The 18,817-nt window shown below is 41.9% G+C and overlaps 1 protein-coding gene across 1 annotated transcript in view; it reads left to right on the top strand.

The window, feature by feature from the left end:
• Positions 1-18,799, top strand: part of LOC112562992 (aquaporin-2-like) — a 41,117-nt gene extending 22,318 nt beyond the window's left edge. Inside the window, exons 3-6 of the mRNA XM_025236660.1 lie at positions 13,930-14,134; positions 14,520-14,600; positions 15,004-15,124; positions 15,614-18,799. Of these exons, the coding sequence (XP_025092445.1) occupies positions 13,930-14,134; positions 14,520-14,600; positions 15,004-15,124; positions 15,614-16,038 (832 nt within the window). The 3' untranslated portion in view covers positions 16,039-18,799. The remainder of the gene's footprint in view (positions 1-13,929; positions 14,135-14,519; positions 14,601-15,003; positions 15,125-15,613) is intronic.
• The last annotated feature ends 18 nt before the right edge of the window (positions 18,800-18,817 follow it).

Raw genomic sequence — 18,817 nt, 5'->3', positions numbered from 1 at the left:
GTCTTGTGGGCGGCGGCTTTTTTAACATAAAGATTGATTGGTGGCCATTATCGCCATGAAGAGGGTAGAGGGAGGTGATGGTAAGATGTAGCATTAAGGGGGGTGGGAAATGCTTCAAAAATAGAAAGTAATTGTTGCCACATTGTCAGGGAAAGAAAGGCGAGCGTGGAAAGATCAACACTGGCGAGGTGAGGGTGGTGCAAGGGGCCGGCACTCTAGACTGTGGTGAAGTCTGTGGCAGGCGCCGCGTTTGTCACTGACTGCAACCCGCGTTCCATTCTACCAGGCATCTAAGGACTTTTCTGGAATATTCCTGAAAACAAGCCCTCAGGACATCAGAAGGGTGCTGCTGAGCTTTGGCATTTGTGCTATGCCCAGTTTTCTTTCTTTTTTTTCTTTTGTACTTTCTTTCCTTCTTTCGTTCCTTTTTCGTTTTTTTTTTAAAGATGTACAAGCACCTATATCTATTTAGACAAGCTTATTCACCATCATGTATTTTTTTAACTACTGGGGGTTTGACGTCAGCACTACGTGATTAAGCCGTTAAACACAGGGAGGACGTAGTGCGGGGGAAACTGCTCCTCCTCGCCTGAGGGAGTCGGCATTGCATTAAATACTAGACAATATTGACAGGTTAGGAAACAAACCTAACCTTTTCCTCCAGTCGGAGGTAGGCACGTTTTCTTCTGCGGTAATCTTACACTGATGTGAGAAAGCTAAGAGGACGTTCATTGGGAGTCGTGGATGCTAATTAGCATGTAGCCTGGCCACAGGGAAGGGAGACAACTCCGATGGTGGCCTTGTTTGCTCTTGGGAAGGTAACTCGTTTGGGGAAACAGCCAATCGATTCCGTGTGTTTGTGCGTAGGGATGACATGGTCAAGGTATTTGTTTATTTACGTATTTACGTTACCTTTTGCTTGTCCAATGACATTTACCAAGCTGATGTTTCCACGTTAATTTTGTTCACTTGGTCTGATGAGAAATATGTCTATTCCTTTATTGTATATCCTGCTGATGACTCTGGGGAAAAGTCAGGAAAAAAAAAGTAAATGGATTTAGAATGAATGAGAATGAGAATATTAATTCAATTCTTTATTCATTTGTAGTCACAGTGCATCATTATTAATCTGTTATGAAAGCAGATCACTTAATAGTCTTTTCTGTAGACCAAATCCTCTGTGGATAGCTAAGGTTTACAAAAGTGATTATAGCAAAGTGTAACATCATTTGATTTATTATAACAAACTGTGACAAACAAGCCTGAACCTCCACATTCTGCAGGCGTGGTCTCGAGGCACAAGTAGGTTCCGAGGCTGAGTTAATTAATTTAACATAGTCTGTCATTAAACTCAAAAATTAATCCAAGATCAACCCTGACAAAAACTTGTTAACACACTTCACCCTACAGTAAAAACAAGAGAGAGAGAGAGAGAGAGCGAAAAAAATCAAAGATTAAAACTAAGAATGACGGACATAAGATAAAAGAATTACACACCACATTCATTTCAGCATGGAAAAAACATGACTATAACTTTCAAAATAATTTTTTTTTAGAAACATACACAACATTTCTGTTTCTAAACATTCATCATTTAAGCATACACAGTAAAAGAACGAGGCGCCTGCAGTAAAACTGGATGTATAAATAGTAATATATGTTATATCTTCATATATAAAATGCACATGAAACACTGATGTGATGTGGGAATAATAGTATTAAATATAATTCACATGATACATTGATAGATGTAATAAATAGTGTAAGTTATAGATGTATATATAAAATATCATAGTTAAGTTATATATATACACACACATAACGTCCATGAGCAACTGATATAAAATGTAAATAATAGTAAATTATCTATACATAAAATGGACATGATACACTGATATGAAGTGAAAATAATAGTGTATAAGTTATATATATATAATGCACACGAGACACTGATAGGTGTAATAAATATTATAAATTGTATATAACGTCCATGAGACACTGATACAAAGAATTCAGAAGAACAAAAGTTTCTCTTTCCCTTGAGGACCACAAAGAACAAAAAAATCCCTCAACTTCCGCTGTTGAGCGGTTCAGCACTGCGCATGCGCGAAAGGTAATGCGAAACCTGTCCATATGCGAGAATAACTGCAGCATTAAATATTCTTTGTAATGAAGCAAATAAAATATAATAATAATAATGCACTTACATAAAGGCATATTCAAGCTCAGTGGGAAAGCTCACGGCGCTTTACAACCGCAATAATGAAAGTGTGATCAAAGCTGCAAATGCTCCTATCCACACCACTATGCCATTCATAGCACAGATCACATAGGTGCAAATCATTTTTTTGCTGCTTCATACCGGTAGTTGCGAGGGCATTTTAAAAAAAAAAAACAACTAGATTGAATTCACAAAACCACAAGAAAGGGAAGCAGTAAAATCCACCGACATAATATTTTCTGCTGTCCAGATCCATTTGCTTACAAATAGTTTTGGTCTTCATGAACTGTCGACACACTGCTAGAATCTTCTGTAGAAAATGATTTCACAGAGACAAATCTGTTTCTTCCTTGCAAGAGTGCCAATGAGTTGAACTTGAACTTATCACAGCAGTTCAAAGGGAAAATGCAGTGGTGGTGTAGTATATTTTCAAAGATTAAGTTAGAAGAGTTACAGTTCCATAGCTTTGTAGTTCAGATATAAAAAGTCGTTATTAATCTTGACAAAGCAGATCAGTTGATACTCAGAATAGTTTTGTCCAAAGCTCAAATCATCCGTTTATTGCTACACGATAACAAAACAGAGAGGATGTACCCCACCGTTTCGGTTATGTGATCTCATCGACGAGTTGCACAAAGAAACTGTCATGGAAGGTAGCTACAGGAGGCTGGCAGTTGAAGGGACAATAGAAGGCTTTAGATGAAAATTTAAAGGCCACAAACAAACAAAATGTTAATCACAATGATTTGAAGAATGTGTGAAATAATAGGCACAAAACTCACAACAGGTGAATGCAGAAAACAGAGGTGAGGTAAGGTGAGGGAACCTCACTCTAATCAGAAAGGCACAGTGAGAGCGAAAAGACAACAAATTAAAACAGAAATAATAGATGATGAGCCACTGAGTGCAGACGAGAAAAATACAAATACAAAATAATCTAAAAGACCCAGAGCTCAGGAAATAAATTACAAAAAAGGACAGATTGAAAGAGATGGAGGCAACGAGCGAGTAAGACTTAAATAAGATGATAAGCGAGAAACTGAAAATTCAATGGTGATGGTTGAGTGGTTGAAATGGATGGATGGAGATACAAGCAATAATAGTGAGTGAGTGAGTGAGTGAGTGAGTGAGTGAGTGAGTGAGTGAGTGAGTGAGTGAGTGAGTGAGTGAGTGAGTGAGTGAGTGAGTGAGTGAGTGAGTGAGTGAGTGAGATTCAGTGACCTGGTCACAAATTCTGGATTCATAAATTCGAAACCAGGCTAAAATACCTCTTCACATCATCATTTCACACATCACACAATCTATTCAAGCTTTATTCCTCTGTTAAACACTCGCAGCTCTTCACCGAGTACAGAGAGAGAGAGAGGAAGGGTATAGGAAGACACTAGCTGAGGGTTTGTGGGAAACCTCTGGCGAAAAGAGTTCTGTGACTAATGTGTGGATTCTCTTGCAAAGACAGGTGCCAGACAGACGAGTCTGTCGAACGCCATGTTTTGGTTAATGGAAACATCCTGCTACTTAGCGACAAGGAATCCTGCTGGCGCTCTCCTGTGTTTACGACATGTCGACAATTTGTGGCGCGGGGGCAGGCCGTCACAGCTGCACGCAACTCACCACGAGATCTCAAGTGTTTCCCAAAGAACTCTTCTGTCAGGAAGTCGACCCCAGGTCAAAAAAAAAGGTGGAAAAAAGCAAAAGGAAGATCTACCCTCTCGTCCCCACCACACACACACAGAGTGAACGAGCAAGAAATACCGCACGCTTGCGCACAATCGTTGACTAAAGGCAAATTAATTTATGCTGTCAAGCTTATTAATTAGAAAGATGGTCTCGTTTCTCTAGTAATTTTGTTCAGTTTTTATAAACTTAAAATCCAAACTTCTATTATTTGACGAATAAATGACTTATTCAGCTCGTCTATTGCAGACTTGAATGAAAGTGGATGTTATATACAACCGTGCAACAACAAAGACATTTTTTTCGCTAATTACAATCAAAGTTGTAAAAATACTGAAAAAGATTCATGTCATTGCGTTTGTACAAGTTGGCATTGCCAAGCTACACTGCAAACTTGACTGGAGTAAAGGCCAGAACTGGAGGATCCACATGCTGAAGGATCCAGATGTATCTAGACAAATTACGATGGTCAGCCCATGAACAGGAATCCGCGAAGATGGAGTATGAAGATGACATGTGAAGGGAAGAGCTGTGTAGGGAGGGGAGAGGTGTGAAAAGAAGCTGTTAGTTCCATGGAGGATATCGCCTGCTGCATGTCACTGGTTTACCTGCAGGGGAGGGGGAGCTGTGAAAGAAACTGTCCGATGTACATCACTGGCTTACTGGTTTGGGGAGGGGGAGAGGAGATAGAAATGGAGTGTCACCCAGGGTGCTGTCAGGCAGGGGAACCTTCTGACCCAGTTTTGTTTCTTTCTTAAAACTAAATAGACAAAATAAAATTCTTATGAGAACAAGTTTAATTTGTTTAAATATTTAATTATTTTCAAATTTAAGAAAAAAGCTCAGAGAGAGTGTGAGTTTAACGTAGAAATATTATTTTCTTATTATTACACTTAATGAAGTACCACACATCATATCTGAAATCGTTTGTTTTTGATCCTCATCCTTATCCTCATTCTCTTCTTTTTCCTCCTCCCCCTCCTCCTCTCCGCTCCAGTTTGTGTAATATTGAAAACGAAAGTGGAGGAAAAGTGTATTCCCTTGATTTCAGGAACAGTATCCTGCACTCAGCTTAACAAAGTCATTAAAACAAAATTCCATCCCACAGGCCCTTGAGAGCAACTACTCTATCATCTTTCCTTTGTGCGATATTTTTGTCATTTAGTTCTGATTTCATCAGGAAATACGATTTGTTTTGGAGAAAATGCTTCGCTGGAGAATATTATTTTTTTGTGAGACGCTGCTGTGCTTTTCCTCCATGTCGAATATTATCGATATTATTCCGGTAAAAAACTGAAGTTGCCGACTTCGGAAAAAATTACTGAGATCAGCATTTTCACTTCAGCTGAGAATTCTCATTGAGTATTTTGTTCATTCTTTCATTGCTCTTTCTCTCTGTTTTTCTTTTTTGCCTGTCCCTCTTTCTTTGTTTAATGTAACATTTATTTTGGGGGCACTTGGTGGGAATACATCCTCGATGTTTGCATGAAAGATTTTCAGGAATTATTGTGTGCAGAAAAATTGTTGAAAATATGTTGATGGATTCTAATTATGACTGTCTTGGGAATAATTACAATGGAAACCAATTGTCGTTGGCCGGTGGACCACCAAAAGGCTAAAGGCTTTTGTCAAACAAACGAAAACGCAAGAGCAGACGAGATTAATTTTATTCTTAAATCTATTCCCTGGGTAAGTCTGTAAGTAATGGCCGGCGGAAACTTACCAAGCGAAGTTCCCAAAGCCAATTTGATTTCCTCCGAGCACGAGTTCTGGAGTGGTTGATCTGCAATTAGGATAAGAAACTGGACAAAATGGCGCCCAAGAGGCGGCGGCAATATCGGTGATGGATGCCCCGTGGAACTGTGGGAGTCGGAGTCCGAGGGTCCTCGAGGGGGTCGAGGGCATCGAAATATAAAGTACTTCGTGTCCGCCACGGACTTGGTTTTGATGTGACTGACGTAAGACCACGAGGGGTCGGGCCATCGGAGAAGGATTTGGAGGTGTGGGTGTAAGTAAGGGTTGGAGGAAGGAGAGTTTGGGAAACTACAGTCGAACTTTCTCTGTTTTAAACCACCCGGAGAAATGTTTTCGTCTCTCGACGATGCTCGACAGAAAAATAACATTGATCGCTAGCTCTTCGAGTGACCTCCTTTCCCTACTCCTTACTCCCCCGTACGCAGTCTTTGATTAAATAGAAAAAAAAAATATCAGTGTATATTTGAAGGAATGAGCTAGACATTCATATCGTGCAGGAATAATAATCAGGAATGGGATGTATTGATAGAGAAGAATTTCTAATGTCAAAGACTGGAACATTTAGGATCCAAATAGTGAATGGCTGGTGGCGGGAATCGATAACTAGAAATAATAAGTAAATATATTTCCATCCTCATGTACTCCAGAGCAGCCTCTCATGTTCCCCGAGATAAGTAAAAATAACAAATGAGGCAGGGTAGACCCAAGCTGAACACAGTGAAGCTTTTTTTCGCAAGGAGTGGAATAGTATTGTACTGTTTACTGACTGTGGGTATGTGTGTGCAAGCATATTACACTTTGCATAGAAAATATTATCACTATGATTCATCATCATCATCGTCGTCGTCATCGTCATCGTGTTAAGAGCACTGGGAATATCTCAACCTCCCTTATGTACATTCACTGGGTCTGATCGTGGCATTTCTATTTGGAAGGAAAGCGGTTGTTGCATGAAATGGTTCTGAACATTTCCCTCAAGACCTCGCTGAATGAGTATTCGTGTCTTGTTTCCATGTCTGAAAGTGTCCCTTTGGTACTTCCCTCCTGCTATTGAAATGCATGGGCCCGTTTATGTCTTGCAAGGGACAAAACATCTACAGGAAAGGAAAGACGAACAAGAAAAGAAAGGATCTACACACTGAACGTTGACATTAGGCAGTTCTTGTGTTGTGGATGCAGTACCAGTAAAATTGTAGTTTGGCTGAATAAGAAGGAGGGTATGGAAGGAATTGTTTAACTTGCCCCTAACTCTACACAAGGGCTCACCTACAGCGCGAGAACTGTAAAACTTCTTTGCCTGATCTCACTGATCTGTTGTTTATTTTTTTTTTTACTTTTTCTTTCTTCTCCTCATTGTCCTCCTTTATCAGTTGTCCTCCTTTGTCAGTTTGAAATGCTTGTTTAGTCCTTTTATCCAGAAACCACTTGCTGCTCCTTGTTACAACTGTATCCTAGTTGGTAGGACATTTCCTTCGACTTCAATGATTTTTACCATGTTTCGGTTACACTACTTCCAAGCTTTCTCGTGAACTTCCAGCTCGTGTTTCAACCCATATTTTTGTGTGGTTTTGTTAACACAACATACATCAGGGTCAAAGATTCTGGTTGAACACTGAAATGAACGCTTTTAGGAGAGCTTTCGCAGATTGTTTTCTTTTGCCCCGAAAACAACAAAACAACATCTGTCTTTCAAGGACCGGAGGTTGTCTTTTTTTTTTAAGGTCATCCCATCTCTCCAATGACCTTTTTGAACTGCTCCCATCTGGTGGACAAAGTGAAGGTCTTCTGAAGCTGCCAACAGCAGATTTCTTTAAGTCTGCTCAACCATGGCAGTGCCAGAGTCGTTAGGACACCCATGTTTATTTTGTTGTCACGGAGAGGTTCGCTTCTCTCTCTCTGCCTCTCCCCTAACATTTTTGTTAACTTGCCTTTGAATTAGACTTTGGGGTTCTGGAGAATATCAAGCGATGTCGAAGGGCTGTTTTAGCAAAATATAAAAATATAAAATATAAAAAAAATAACTTCAGGTTAAAAACAAGAAATAAGATATAAAGATGTCCGACTGAGAATACCAACTTGCCTACATATGAATATATTTATAATATATTTTTAATATGTTTAAAGGTTCGTGGCGCCACACTCCGGATGCTCCCTGTCTTGAGGATGAAGCACCTAGACAATAATAAATTGTGGTCGCAGGCGCAAGATGACCGAATTACCTCGCTGTCAGACATGAGATGGTGGAGAGATACAGCGGCGGTAGTCGAGTCTCCCATGTGGCAGCTCTTTGCTGTCATACAACATTGGGATCAGTGGTGTGGGTTAACATCCTCCCGCTTACAGCTGTAATGGACCGTTGGAGCGCCGCTGGCTTCCGCTCCTCCGCTGGCAAAGCTTTGGCCTCGGACTTCGACGCCAAGCTTGCAGCTGACTTTGCCGAAGCTTCGCCCACAGCTGTCGACGGTTTGGGAATCAGTTGCTTCCTGCATCTTTTTGTAATTGTTTTTCACAATTTTTTTTATGAGAAATGTTGATTTAGAGTTTTGAAATTTTGAGAGCTGATCAGTGAATTTTAATTTATGCGAATGTTTGACGAATACGTGACGTGGCATTTAACGGATTCAAGGTGAAAGGTCATTGCAAATCTCTTGTAACTCCACCGCTGTGTAAATCGTTTTTCTGTAAGGACATTGGACTGTAAATTAGGCGTTGATTTAAATAATTTAATGACTAAGATAATTTACTTAATAATTTCATAAATAATGTAAGAAAAAATTTATATAGCATGTTAGTATGTAAGTCAACCACACACACACTCCGGTGCGGAGTCGCATACCTGGGACTCACGTGTAACAGATTAAGCGCGAAGAGTTCTCGCCTCTGGAGGGTCCAACAGGATCTGAAGGGAGGAAGACATTCTCGCCGGCAGTTAGCGTGAGGGGCCCTCCGGGACGCACGTGCGGGCCCATAACCCGGCGAAGCACGTGCGAAGCGTGTTTGTTCACGACACAGCCTCCTGTTTTGCCTGTCATACCGATCACCTCTCACTGGGGCTTTCACCCACGTCTCTAGCAGGTCGCAAAAGGTTTCAACAGATGGCGATCATCACCCTTCCCTTCCGCCATCTTCTCCCCTTTTCCCTTCATCTCCCCTTTCCCTCCTTTGCTCCCAACAACTCAGGCTGTTACTCCCTACTCTTTCTTCACAAAGTGTGAAAGTTTAAAGCCAGCGAATGTTTCTGTCCCTGGAGGACGAGTTTTACGGGAGAGAAAATGGTGCGAGTCGTGTAAGAAATTGGAAGGGAATGGAGTGAGAGGGAGAGGGAAAAGAGAAAGAGGGAAACTGAGGTTGGTTTTGTCATTATGATTTATATGTAGCTGCAGCTAGATTGCCTATAAATTCTCGTCATGGCAAACACACAAACACACTCGAGCTTCCCGAGGTACTAAAGGATAGGAAAACTTTCTTTGCATCACAGCCATCTCAATGTGTTGTTAGTAGACGATCATCATCTCTGTCGCATCGACACACTCTGACATCGAATGATGGTCGTAAGAGGATGAGAAGACAACTAAAACATTGTCTCCCCTGTGTGTGCATACTTATGTGTCTTTGCAGAGATGTAGAGAGAGAGAGAGGCGGGGAAGAGAAAAAGAAATAGAAAAATTTTGTGAACATAACAGCAATAAGTCTCACAAACACACACACGTACGCGCGGTAGGAAAATAAAGATGAGGGAACTGGAATTAAAGAGCGGTAAAACAGCAGAAAAGAAAGTGTTAAAAGGAGGTGAAAGAGAAAAGTAGGCTGGGGAGTGATGTCAAGGAGGAGAAGGGTGGAGAGCTAGAAGTGATGGAGGGCTAAGAGGAGCGTTTACTCAAGTTGATGTTAGTGGGAGGAGGAGTCGTGGGATGTCACTCTTGATCTTCTCGTCCCGCCCCTCCTCGTTGCCTTGAACATCGCAGCGTCAGAGACTGACAGCGAATTCTCTCCAACACGACCAAACCAACATCAGCAGAAACAAAACAAAGCAAAGCAAACTCCAGCAGGAAAACAGAAAAACAGAGAGGTCAGAATACAAGAAACTGGGGAAGGAAAAGGGAGGAATAAACTTTTGTGATAATAGTACGCATGCGCGCACACACAAACACACAATTTTACTTTTTTTTTTTTTTACATAGACATACAGGTATATGCTTACACTCTCCTTCACACCTCTATCCTTCTCTCTCTCTCTCCTTCTCTCTCTCACAAACACACACATACACATGCATAGACGAATTCTTTCACACAAACTTTCTGATTCACACACAAACACTTTCACACACAAACCATCCCACAAACCCACATTCTCTCGCTCTTTTACACGCAGACACACTCTCTTTCACACACATCCTCCCACAAACATACACACACACAAACACACACACACTCTCTCTCTGTCCTCACCATCCCACTCCCTCCCCATTCTTACAAAGACTGAGACAAAAATCAAGAAGTGCTTCCAGAGAGAAAGAAAGAGAAGTTTCCGGCGGAGGGCCTGGTAGATGATGAGAAAGGACAAGTAAATGTTTGTACTGCATAACTGTCATAAGTATGTTTACACGAGCACATGTGCGCGCGCTGAATGAATGTCTGGCATGGCCCCCTACAAGAATGGTTTCCCCGAGCAACTCTCGCAGCTATTCGCCTCTGGAATCCGCTGGTTGCGCCAGAGATAGCGGCGTGAGATTTCCAGGACAGGCGGCCATTTTGGGATAAATGGGGGGAAACACAGTTTGAATGGGGGAGATGACATTGGAAGATAGGGCAGATGTGAGGGGGGTGGGAACCAGTAGAATTAGTTTTTTTTCTTTTCAGGATGCTTTTGCGAAAGATGATTTTCGACTTTTGAAGAGATCGAACTGATGAGGTGTCAGCGCTTGAATCGGGGATAGGGGAAACTTTCTAGTCGGTATGTTCTGATCAACCGAAGTTAGTGAAATCCGGGATATCTTTCTTTTTCTTTTCCTTCTTCTTTTGCGTCTAAGATAGGACATCAGCGTACGTAAGATTCCATGCACAAGAGGGCTCTGAGTGTTTTCTTCTTGACTTTTTTTGCACCTCTTGTTATCTTGCTTTCTCCTTCCTCCATCCTCCCTTTATCCTCACGGGCTATCCTTTATTCTTCTAATTCTCATGGTTTAGTTCGATGACTCTCTCTCCTCTCTCTTCTCTCTCTTCTCTCTCTCTCTCTTCTCTCTCTTCTCTCTCTTCTCTCTCTTCTCTCTCAGCTTTACTGTTGTGGTTTCCTGTTTGTACACCTGTACCTGTACCCTAAAGGGAAATTCAATCGAAGATCAAAGTTACAGTCTGCTTCGCCTGAGCAGGATCCAAGGCACAGGTCAGAGGAGAAAGGGTAATACGGGTATCGTGCATTAACAAAAGCCATCATTTGTTTTCCTTCTGCGCAGGAAGGAAGGATTGAGGATCGTAGGAAAGGCAAATGGCGGCGGCCAGTCAGCCGGCCCTATAAACAGGTTTTACAGGTAGAGAAAACAAAACAGGGTTCCGAGATGAGATCTGAACCCAGGACATAAAATCCTCAGTGTATTGGTGACAGGCGTTAAGCGTGTACTAGACATAAATTGCTTCAGACGACAGACACGACAAGCATTCACCCCATATTGTAGTCTTACGACTACAGCTGTGTACTGTAAATTATGTCGTGTCTACACATAGGGTAATCCAGGTCTACATGATTGTAAGTTATTTTGTGGTCTACGTCTTCCCCTATACCATATATTTCTGTCTACACACCTGCCCTGTATAGTATGAACTATGTCTAGAAGCTGTAACATATTGGAGCCTATGCTATATGTTGTCTAATCACCTATACTTCATCGTAAACCTATGTCTACACGTGTGCACTCTCTCTATATATATATAATGTGTGTGTGTTACCCGCCTATACCATGCAGTGTATTTTATGTCTTCATGTAAACTGTATACAATAATGATTTGTTTGTTCATGCAATAAGAGCCGTGCGTGTGAGGCGGGTATGTGTATATGTGTGTGTATGTATGTGTGTGTGTGTGTGTATGTGTGTGTGGATGCAGCCAGACTGCGGAGACAGCAGATCGAGTGTTCCTCTCCTATTTGTCTTGGCTCGGAGAGAAAGAAGCCTGGAAAAGCCGTTGTGGCGATAAACAGACGCTCAGTAAATCTACCCGCCCTGACACTTTCCCCTGTTTTCCCATCACTAACGTGCAAACACTGTCATACGTTTTCATCATGCTCGCACGCGTGCTTTCACATACCGCCGCTTGTCTGCCGGGGGACCATCGTTTTCCCTTCGTTTCTTCTTTGTCCCATCCTTGTTCGTCTGGCTTTTATTCTTCCTGTTCTTCTCTTGCTTTTTCTTTTTTTTTTTTTTTTTTTTTTTTTGCCTTTTCTATTGTTTTTTGCCTTTTCTATTGTTTAAGCGCGCAGTGAATTTTGTTTTAGGATGTCCTTATCTTCATCCGTCTTATGAACCGAGGAAATATTTAGTTTCTACACTTTCTAACTTGAATGTCATATAGAACTTTTACATCCGTCAACATGACTACATTATACAGAAACACAAAACCATGAGACGAAACAATAGATTTAAAAAATTGCCCTTTAATCGTTTTTTTTTCTTTAATCTTTGTCGTCTGTACTAAACAGAATTTGATAAGCATGTGCACTTCTTTTCTTTTACATCCGAAACGAATCAGTCAAAAGGAGCTGAATAATGATGTGCTGATGCCTTTCTCGTCCATCACGAAGGCTGCTTTGTGCTCTTAGAAAAAAAAGTCAGAAGACACTACACATTTCTTTAAAAGGTCTCGAACAACGAAATTGGTTGATACTCTGTTTAATAACACACTGTGACCACAGCAAAATAACATCTGAAGTCAGGGTTAAAAAAGGAGATCTGTACATTCTTCGAGGTACAATTAATAATCGTAGTTTGGAAAACTTAAAATTCAAGTCAATGCACAACAGGTTTAACAGTAACAATTTTATTTTTGAATGATGTCTACTCCTGATTTAAATACAAATTTTCTGAGACTTTTTTTTTAAAAAGGCAAGTCCTTAAAGTAATTCTCCCATGATTTACGTTTTCAACTTTCTTTAAAAGCAATTTTTGGTCCATGAGTCGTATCCTTGTTAGTGGCTTATTGTGGTTGCTACTGATCACTTTGATGTGAGGGACAAAGGAACACCAGTCCCAATTCAGGAATGGACTTTTTTAATCAAGCCTGAAATATTCATTGATACTCATTCACGTAGAAATTGGAAAGTCCTTCAATTTGCACATATGAAATCCCTTCTGCACTTCTTTGAATTAGAAATATGTCATTATCTTCACTTGCTACAGCCGTCCGTGTATTTAACATCATGGCCATCACCGGACCTGTATAAGGGGAGGGTAGAAAGCCAGAAACTTTTTTTTTTCTAAAAACTTCTAGCCTCGTGCGTAAATCTCCTGTAAATATCATTCATCATCATCACTCTTAACCCTGATTAGCTGTAGAGGCCATGGCGATATAACCACCAACTCTTTTTCCCGTTCTCCTCCTTCTCTGGGATGCGCCTAGTGAGAGGCCTTGTAAGTTGTCTGCCCATTTCTTCTTTTGTCTCCCTTTTTTCTCCCTCCGTGTAGTTCCCTACAGGATCATCTTTGTAAGTCTTGGTTACCTCGATGTATGGCCATACCGATATAACTCGCATCTTTTTAGTGACACAAGTTCTTCGTACAGCTCAATTATTTGTGTGATTTTCTTTCCTGCTTCCTTGAAGTGGTCCTTGCAGGAAATAAAAAGATTCGTAACTGGCTACCACCTTTTTACGACATCACTATTATTGTAATAGTCTTGTAGTTTTTATATTTTTCCTTCTTTAGAGCAAGAGATAATGTAAAAAAGCAGAATGATTTGCTTGTTTTATTATCTAGTAAACAAAAAAATATTTGTAATTGTTGTTCCAATTGTCTGTGTGTCTGTCCCTGTCCTTGTTTGTGCCTGTTAGCCTATTCCTATCTTATCTATCCTGTCTGTCAGTTTGTCTATTTGTGAATGTTAGTGTATGCGTGCTTGCAAGTGTTTGTATGTTCGCGCTACATGAGTCTGTTGTGTTGAGACATTAGTCTGTGCATGCGTTCTCTAAAGACTAAACTTATCAGTTTTGACGGAAAGTAATTATTGAAATGATTTAAGTAAATTTTCTTGAAAGAATCTATTTTTGTCATTTAATTATTTAATTTCAGCATAACTACAGGGACTTGTCAGGCCGAGCTGGGAGCAACTTTACTTCAGTACGGGTTATCTCCCTGGCAAGGCCTCGGAATCGAACTCCTGCTCACCTTCCTTTTCATCTTCTGCGTCTGCGCCACCATAGATCCCAACAGAACGGATGGAGGAGGGAAGGCCCTGATGATTGGCTTTGCTATGGCGGGGTGTCACCTTGCTGGGGTAAGGCCAGAACCGCACCAACATTCTGTCTCTGAAGTTCAGCTCGCTCTGCCCACCCTTGAACAAACTCATTAAGAGGTCCACTTTGTAATATTTTGATAAATATTATCCGTTTGATTAATACCCACACAGATACACACTTGCTTTCTCTCATACACAAATAAAGAGGCAGTCAAACACGCACGCAATCACACACACACACTGCAGGGCACAAAAATCCACATCAAGGGAGCCACAAATTTTCACATGCGCTCATGAATAATTTTCACAAAACCGTTAAAAAAATCCACCCATTCTACCACGCACAGGTTGACACTTGTGTACAAATTATCATTTCAGTTACGTAAGTTTTTTTTGGCTTATATTTTCTGGCTGTTGCATGCAGTTTCGGTTCACTGGAGCGTCCATGAACCCTGCCAGGTCGTTGGGACCAGCGTTTGTTGCCAACAAGTGGAGTCACCACTGGGTGAGCAGTGCTCATAGCAAGCGATTGTTAACAGAGATATTCATTCAAAACAGCGAAGATTTTTTTTCAATCAGTCTCTCCATCTGCATTGTGAATGTCTCTTCCTCCCTCATTGCTCTTTAAATATGTCTGTTAACCTTTCCACATTTTACTTTTACAGACTCAACGATAAATAACAACTCGGCAACAATTTTTGTTTTGTTTTGTTTTGTTTTGACACAGTGATGCTTTGCAGTTTGCAGTTACATAATTAACAATAAACTAATCGTCATCATCATATACATGTACATAAAAGGCTGTTCTTTTTTTATTTCTCAATTTTTAGTTGTTTTATTTTTCGTGTGACTTTCTGTAGTGGAGCTTATATTTGTTTTGTGACACTGCCTTTCTTTCATTGTCTCAGATTTACTGGGCGGGGCCTGTGGTTGGCGGGGTTACTGCTGGTCTCCTGTATGAGTTCATCTTTGACCCCAGCAGAATCCGCACGAGGTCACAGGCTCGAGCCGTGCCAGACCCAGAGATAGGTAAGCACACGCCGAGGTTCAAATCGAAAGTTAAAGCACGTGTAGATACAGACATGGACACACAGTGAAGTCAGACTATCAAACGCATGTAGACACAGCTGTGTGTACACAGGTTGAAGATGGAAAGTCAAGAGATTCAATATTCTTTATTCTGTCAACTTCGAAGGGTATTGAGATATTAAAAATATACCCATACATGTTCACACACATTCCTATCTACACATATCTATGCATTAGCTCACTGTCATCTTTATCATCATTTCTTCATTACCATTGTCATCATCTCCACAGTGGCTACTAACAACAGTATATTTTAGCTCAATTGCGATAACATTTTACTGAATATTTTCGCAGATATGTGTGTTGCACCCGTTTAATTCCATGCTGTGTGGGTGTGACTGTGCGTGCGCGCGTGCATTATATGAATGTGCGTTTGTGTTGAGTGTATATTTGCGTGCGCTTCCGTGTGTGTGTGTGTTTCATGTGTAGATTTGCTCACCGCCAGTGCACCCCCTCTGCCGGCGGACTCTGCCTCCTCTTCCTCCAACGCCCGCCACTACTACAACAACAACCACTCCCCTCACACCGCAGACGGCAGCAACCTCCTGGGCAGCCCCCGCAGCTGTCGGCGCGCAGAGGTGAACCTCAGTGGCACGGCTGCCACCACAACCACCCTCACCACCAGCATCCCCCCACAACCTGCACACCCAACCTCTACGCCCCGGGTACGTTTCGGGGAGCGAACTCTCATCGACATCCGGGACTTTCGCAGGCCCCCGCCTCACGACGACCCCACGTCCCTGCTACAGCCCACCTGCGCCGGGGAGGGGCCAACGACGACGTCATCCTCCCCCCACCTCGCCGTCCCCCACCGCAGCACGACGACGCCATCTACGGGCGGCGCAACCCTTTGAATGACGTCACACCCGGTCGCGAGAATCAGGCGTACGCCTTCGACTCGAACCCTCGACGCCTGCAGTCGCCAGGCGCCAGCACTCCCCGGGACATCATGCAGATGTTCTCGGACGGACGGGAGACCATTTGCCTCAATGACGTCAGGGTGTTCTGACGTCATGGTGACGTCGACGTGGTCTGACCTGGTGACGTCATGGAGTGCAGAAACATAAACGTGTATCCACGTGTTTCTACTGCAATAATCACTTCCTGGTCTTTCTTGTGGACTTTGCCAAGAACACCTTGAACACTCCAGCAACTTTAATCGATGTGAAAAGGAATAACAGTCACAAAGTATTATATTTAAATCGTCATATTCGTTGGAATATTCACATGAGGTGACTGACAACTTCGCAAGAAACATTTTGGTGGGAATAGGGGGCACACTGCGAAATACGTTAGAACATTTGGCCTCGTTAGAGTTTTGTACTCGAGAACCTTAATCGCATCTTAAACGATTAACTGGTGTTGGTTGATACTGTCCCTTCTCTCAAATCACTGCACCGTGGTTTATTTGTGGCCTGCCTCGTGTGCTTTTTGCCAACAATGAATCAGCGACAATCAGTTGATGTTGATTGTGTGCTAGACAACGTATGGAAGAAGACGAAAGTCCTCTACAACAGGAATTTTCAAGAAGAAAGTGCGACGAGGGCTCTGTACGAGTCCGGACGTATGTCTCTCCTTCAAAAATTGTACGTTTCAGGTCTCGACTAACAGTTTAACCGCAATAAAATTTTTAACGTCAACCTGCAGCAATAAATTTTTTAGTTTGTTTTCTTTGTTGACAAAAGTCCTCGACATCCACTGTTTCTAGGGCTGGCTGCCTTGCCGTGACATAGCCTTAGTTTCTGGCTCAGCGCTAAACACCAATTCCCTCTCCCCCAACCTTCGACCTCTGCTTCTCATGACACAGAGCCAGAAAAATCTGAAAAACACAACAGATCATAAAGCTTTAGCTTTTGTACTTCCATTAACACGAGATTTCACATCGTCTTAAACCGGAAGTTAATTAGCGCTTTGGCCTCGTTCGAGACATTAACGTCTGCAAGTAGTTCATATAGATATATGTCTGTGGTACAAGCGCAGCAGCCTCCTCACGACCTCGCGATGTGACCGCCGTCGAGACGATGGTGTGCCTCGCCCTTTGCACTCCACGCAACGCCATGCTGACACTCTTCAAAAAAAAAAAGGAGTGACAACTGAGCATGGCATGTAGAGGACAAAGGTGACGTGGCGACGCCCCGAGCTCGGGTCGTGACGCACTGGCAGCTGTGTTACCGTTGCTTGAACTTCGCTCAACTTTGGAATGACACGGACAGGAGTGTTGGGGGAGCTAGGGCATGAGAATAGTGCTGAGAACGTTCTGGAAAATACAATTGCTTATAGAATTTTCTTAAATGTAGAACATGGTTTTGGTTTGTTTTTGGACAAATATACATGCTGATGTTTGTAGCATCTTCAATGCAGTCAATACAACGAGAGAGAGAAGCTCGGAGAAAGAAAGGAAGAGGTTTACTTATTTGTTGTGTTCATATTTTGAAGACGATCATTGTTTACTTTCTGAGGCACCATAATATGTGCCTTGTGAAAGTGAAGCTCAAGGTGAAGTTAGTGCATGGAGGCAACTAGTCAATCCAAAACTCAGAGACTCTTCCAACTCTTTTACTCTCAGTCCATCACACACACAGCCCTGGTACCACAGAAAAACAAGTTTGTTAACTATAGCATAATCTCTTGTACAAAGGTTCTTCTCTACCTTGCAGACTTCCGAGAGGCTCATGTAGATATGTCACAGATTTATCCGACAATATATACGACGCCTCAGTATCAAGGTAAAACTCCTAAATCCTCTGATGAGTCATTTCCATATTCATTCATGAGAGAGAGACAGAGAGCTGATGGCTAACAGGCCACATGCTCTGAGTAAAATACTCATGCTTGAGGATTTCTATTAGTCACTAAATAAGGGGATAAAAGACAGATATGAAATTCTAGCAGCAGAAATGCTTAGAGAAAGCCAAGGGAGACGCTGGAACAAATGAGTGCTGAAGTTTTTATTTATCAAATGGATGCATTTCTGAAAAATGAAATTGTTTAATGGTGAAAGATAAAGCAGCTGATGCGTTTACAAAATGGCGCACACACGTTTTACAGTAAATAATTGTTCTTCCTGTTCTAGTTACTGGAGAGGTTGACTAATGGTTGATTAGGTTGATTAATGGGCTGTTAGATTGTTAACGGGTTGTGTTATCTGGTTTTACTTGCCATTCCTAAGCCTATTCGTCTGATTTAACGACTTACCTTTGTACATGCTGCAGAGGTGAGTCGTGTGTCAGACGCAGGTCACAGGTCACAGGTGAGACACTGGGATGTGAAGCACTTCTCTGTCTACAGATCGTCTTCAGCGACGGAGGGCTCATGCTACTGAATATTTTCTTTTTTGGTATTAAGCCATTTTGTTGCGTTGACAATGTTCTGTTGTTGTCCAACGTGAGCACAACGGTTTATTTGGTTGTCCAATAGTAGCAGAATGCAGTCATTTCAACAAGTTTTCTGTTGACAGCAAAACTGCATGCAACCTGCTCTTGGGCCTGCAGTTATGTAAAACCGTAAAACTGAGGGTCGTTCTATGTCTATGTGTACGAAAGCAGTCAGGCGTAACGACAATTAGAACGAATCACAGCGCTTTTGATAACGGAAGTGTTTGAACTTCAAGAGGTCTGAAACTTGGAGGCTGAT

This window comes from Pomacea canaliculata, linkage group LG4, assembly GCF_003073045.1.
Source record: "Pomacea canaliculata isolate SZHN2017 linkage group LG4, ASM307304v1, whole genome shotgun sequence".
Taxonomy (NCBI): domain Eukaryota; kingdom Metazoa; phylum Mollusca; class Gastropoda; order Architaenioglossa; family Ampullariidae; genus Pomacea; species Pomacea canaliculata.
Note: the sequence above shows the minus strand (reverse complement) of the source record. Positions and strands in the feature narration are given on the sequence as shown.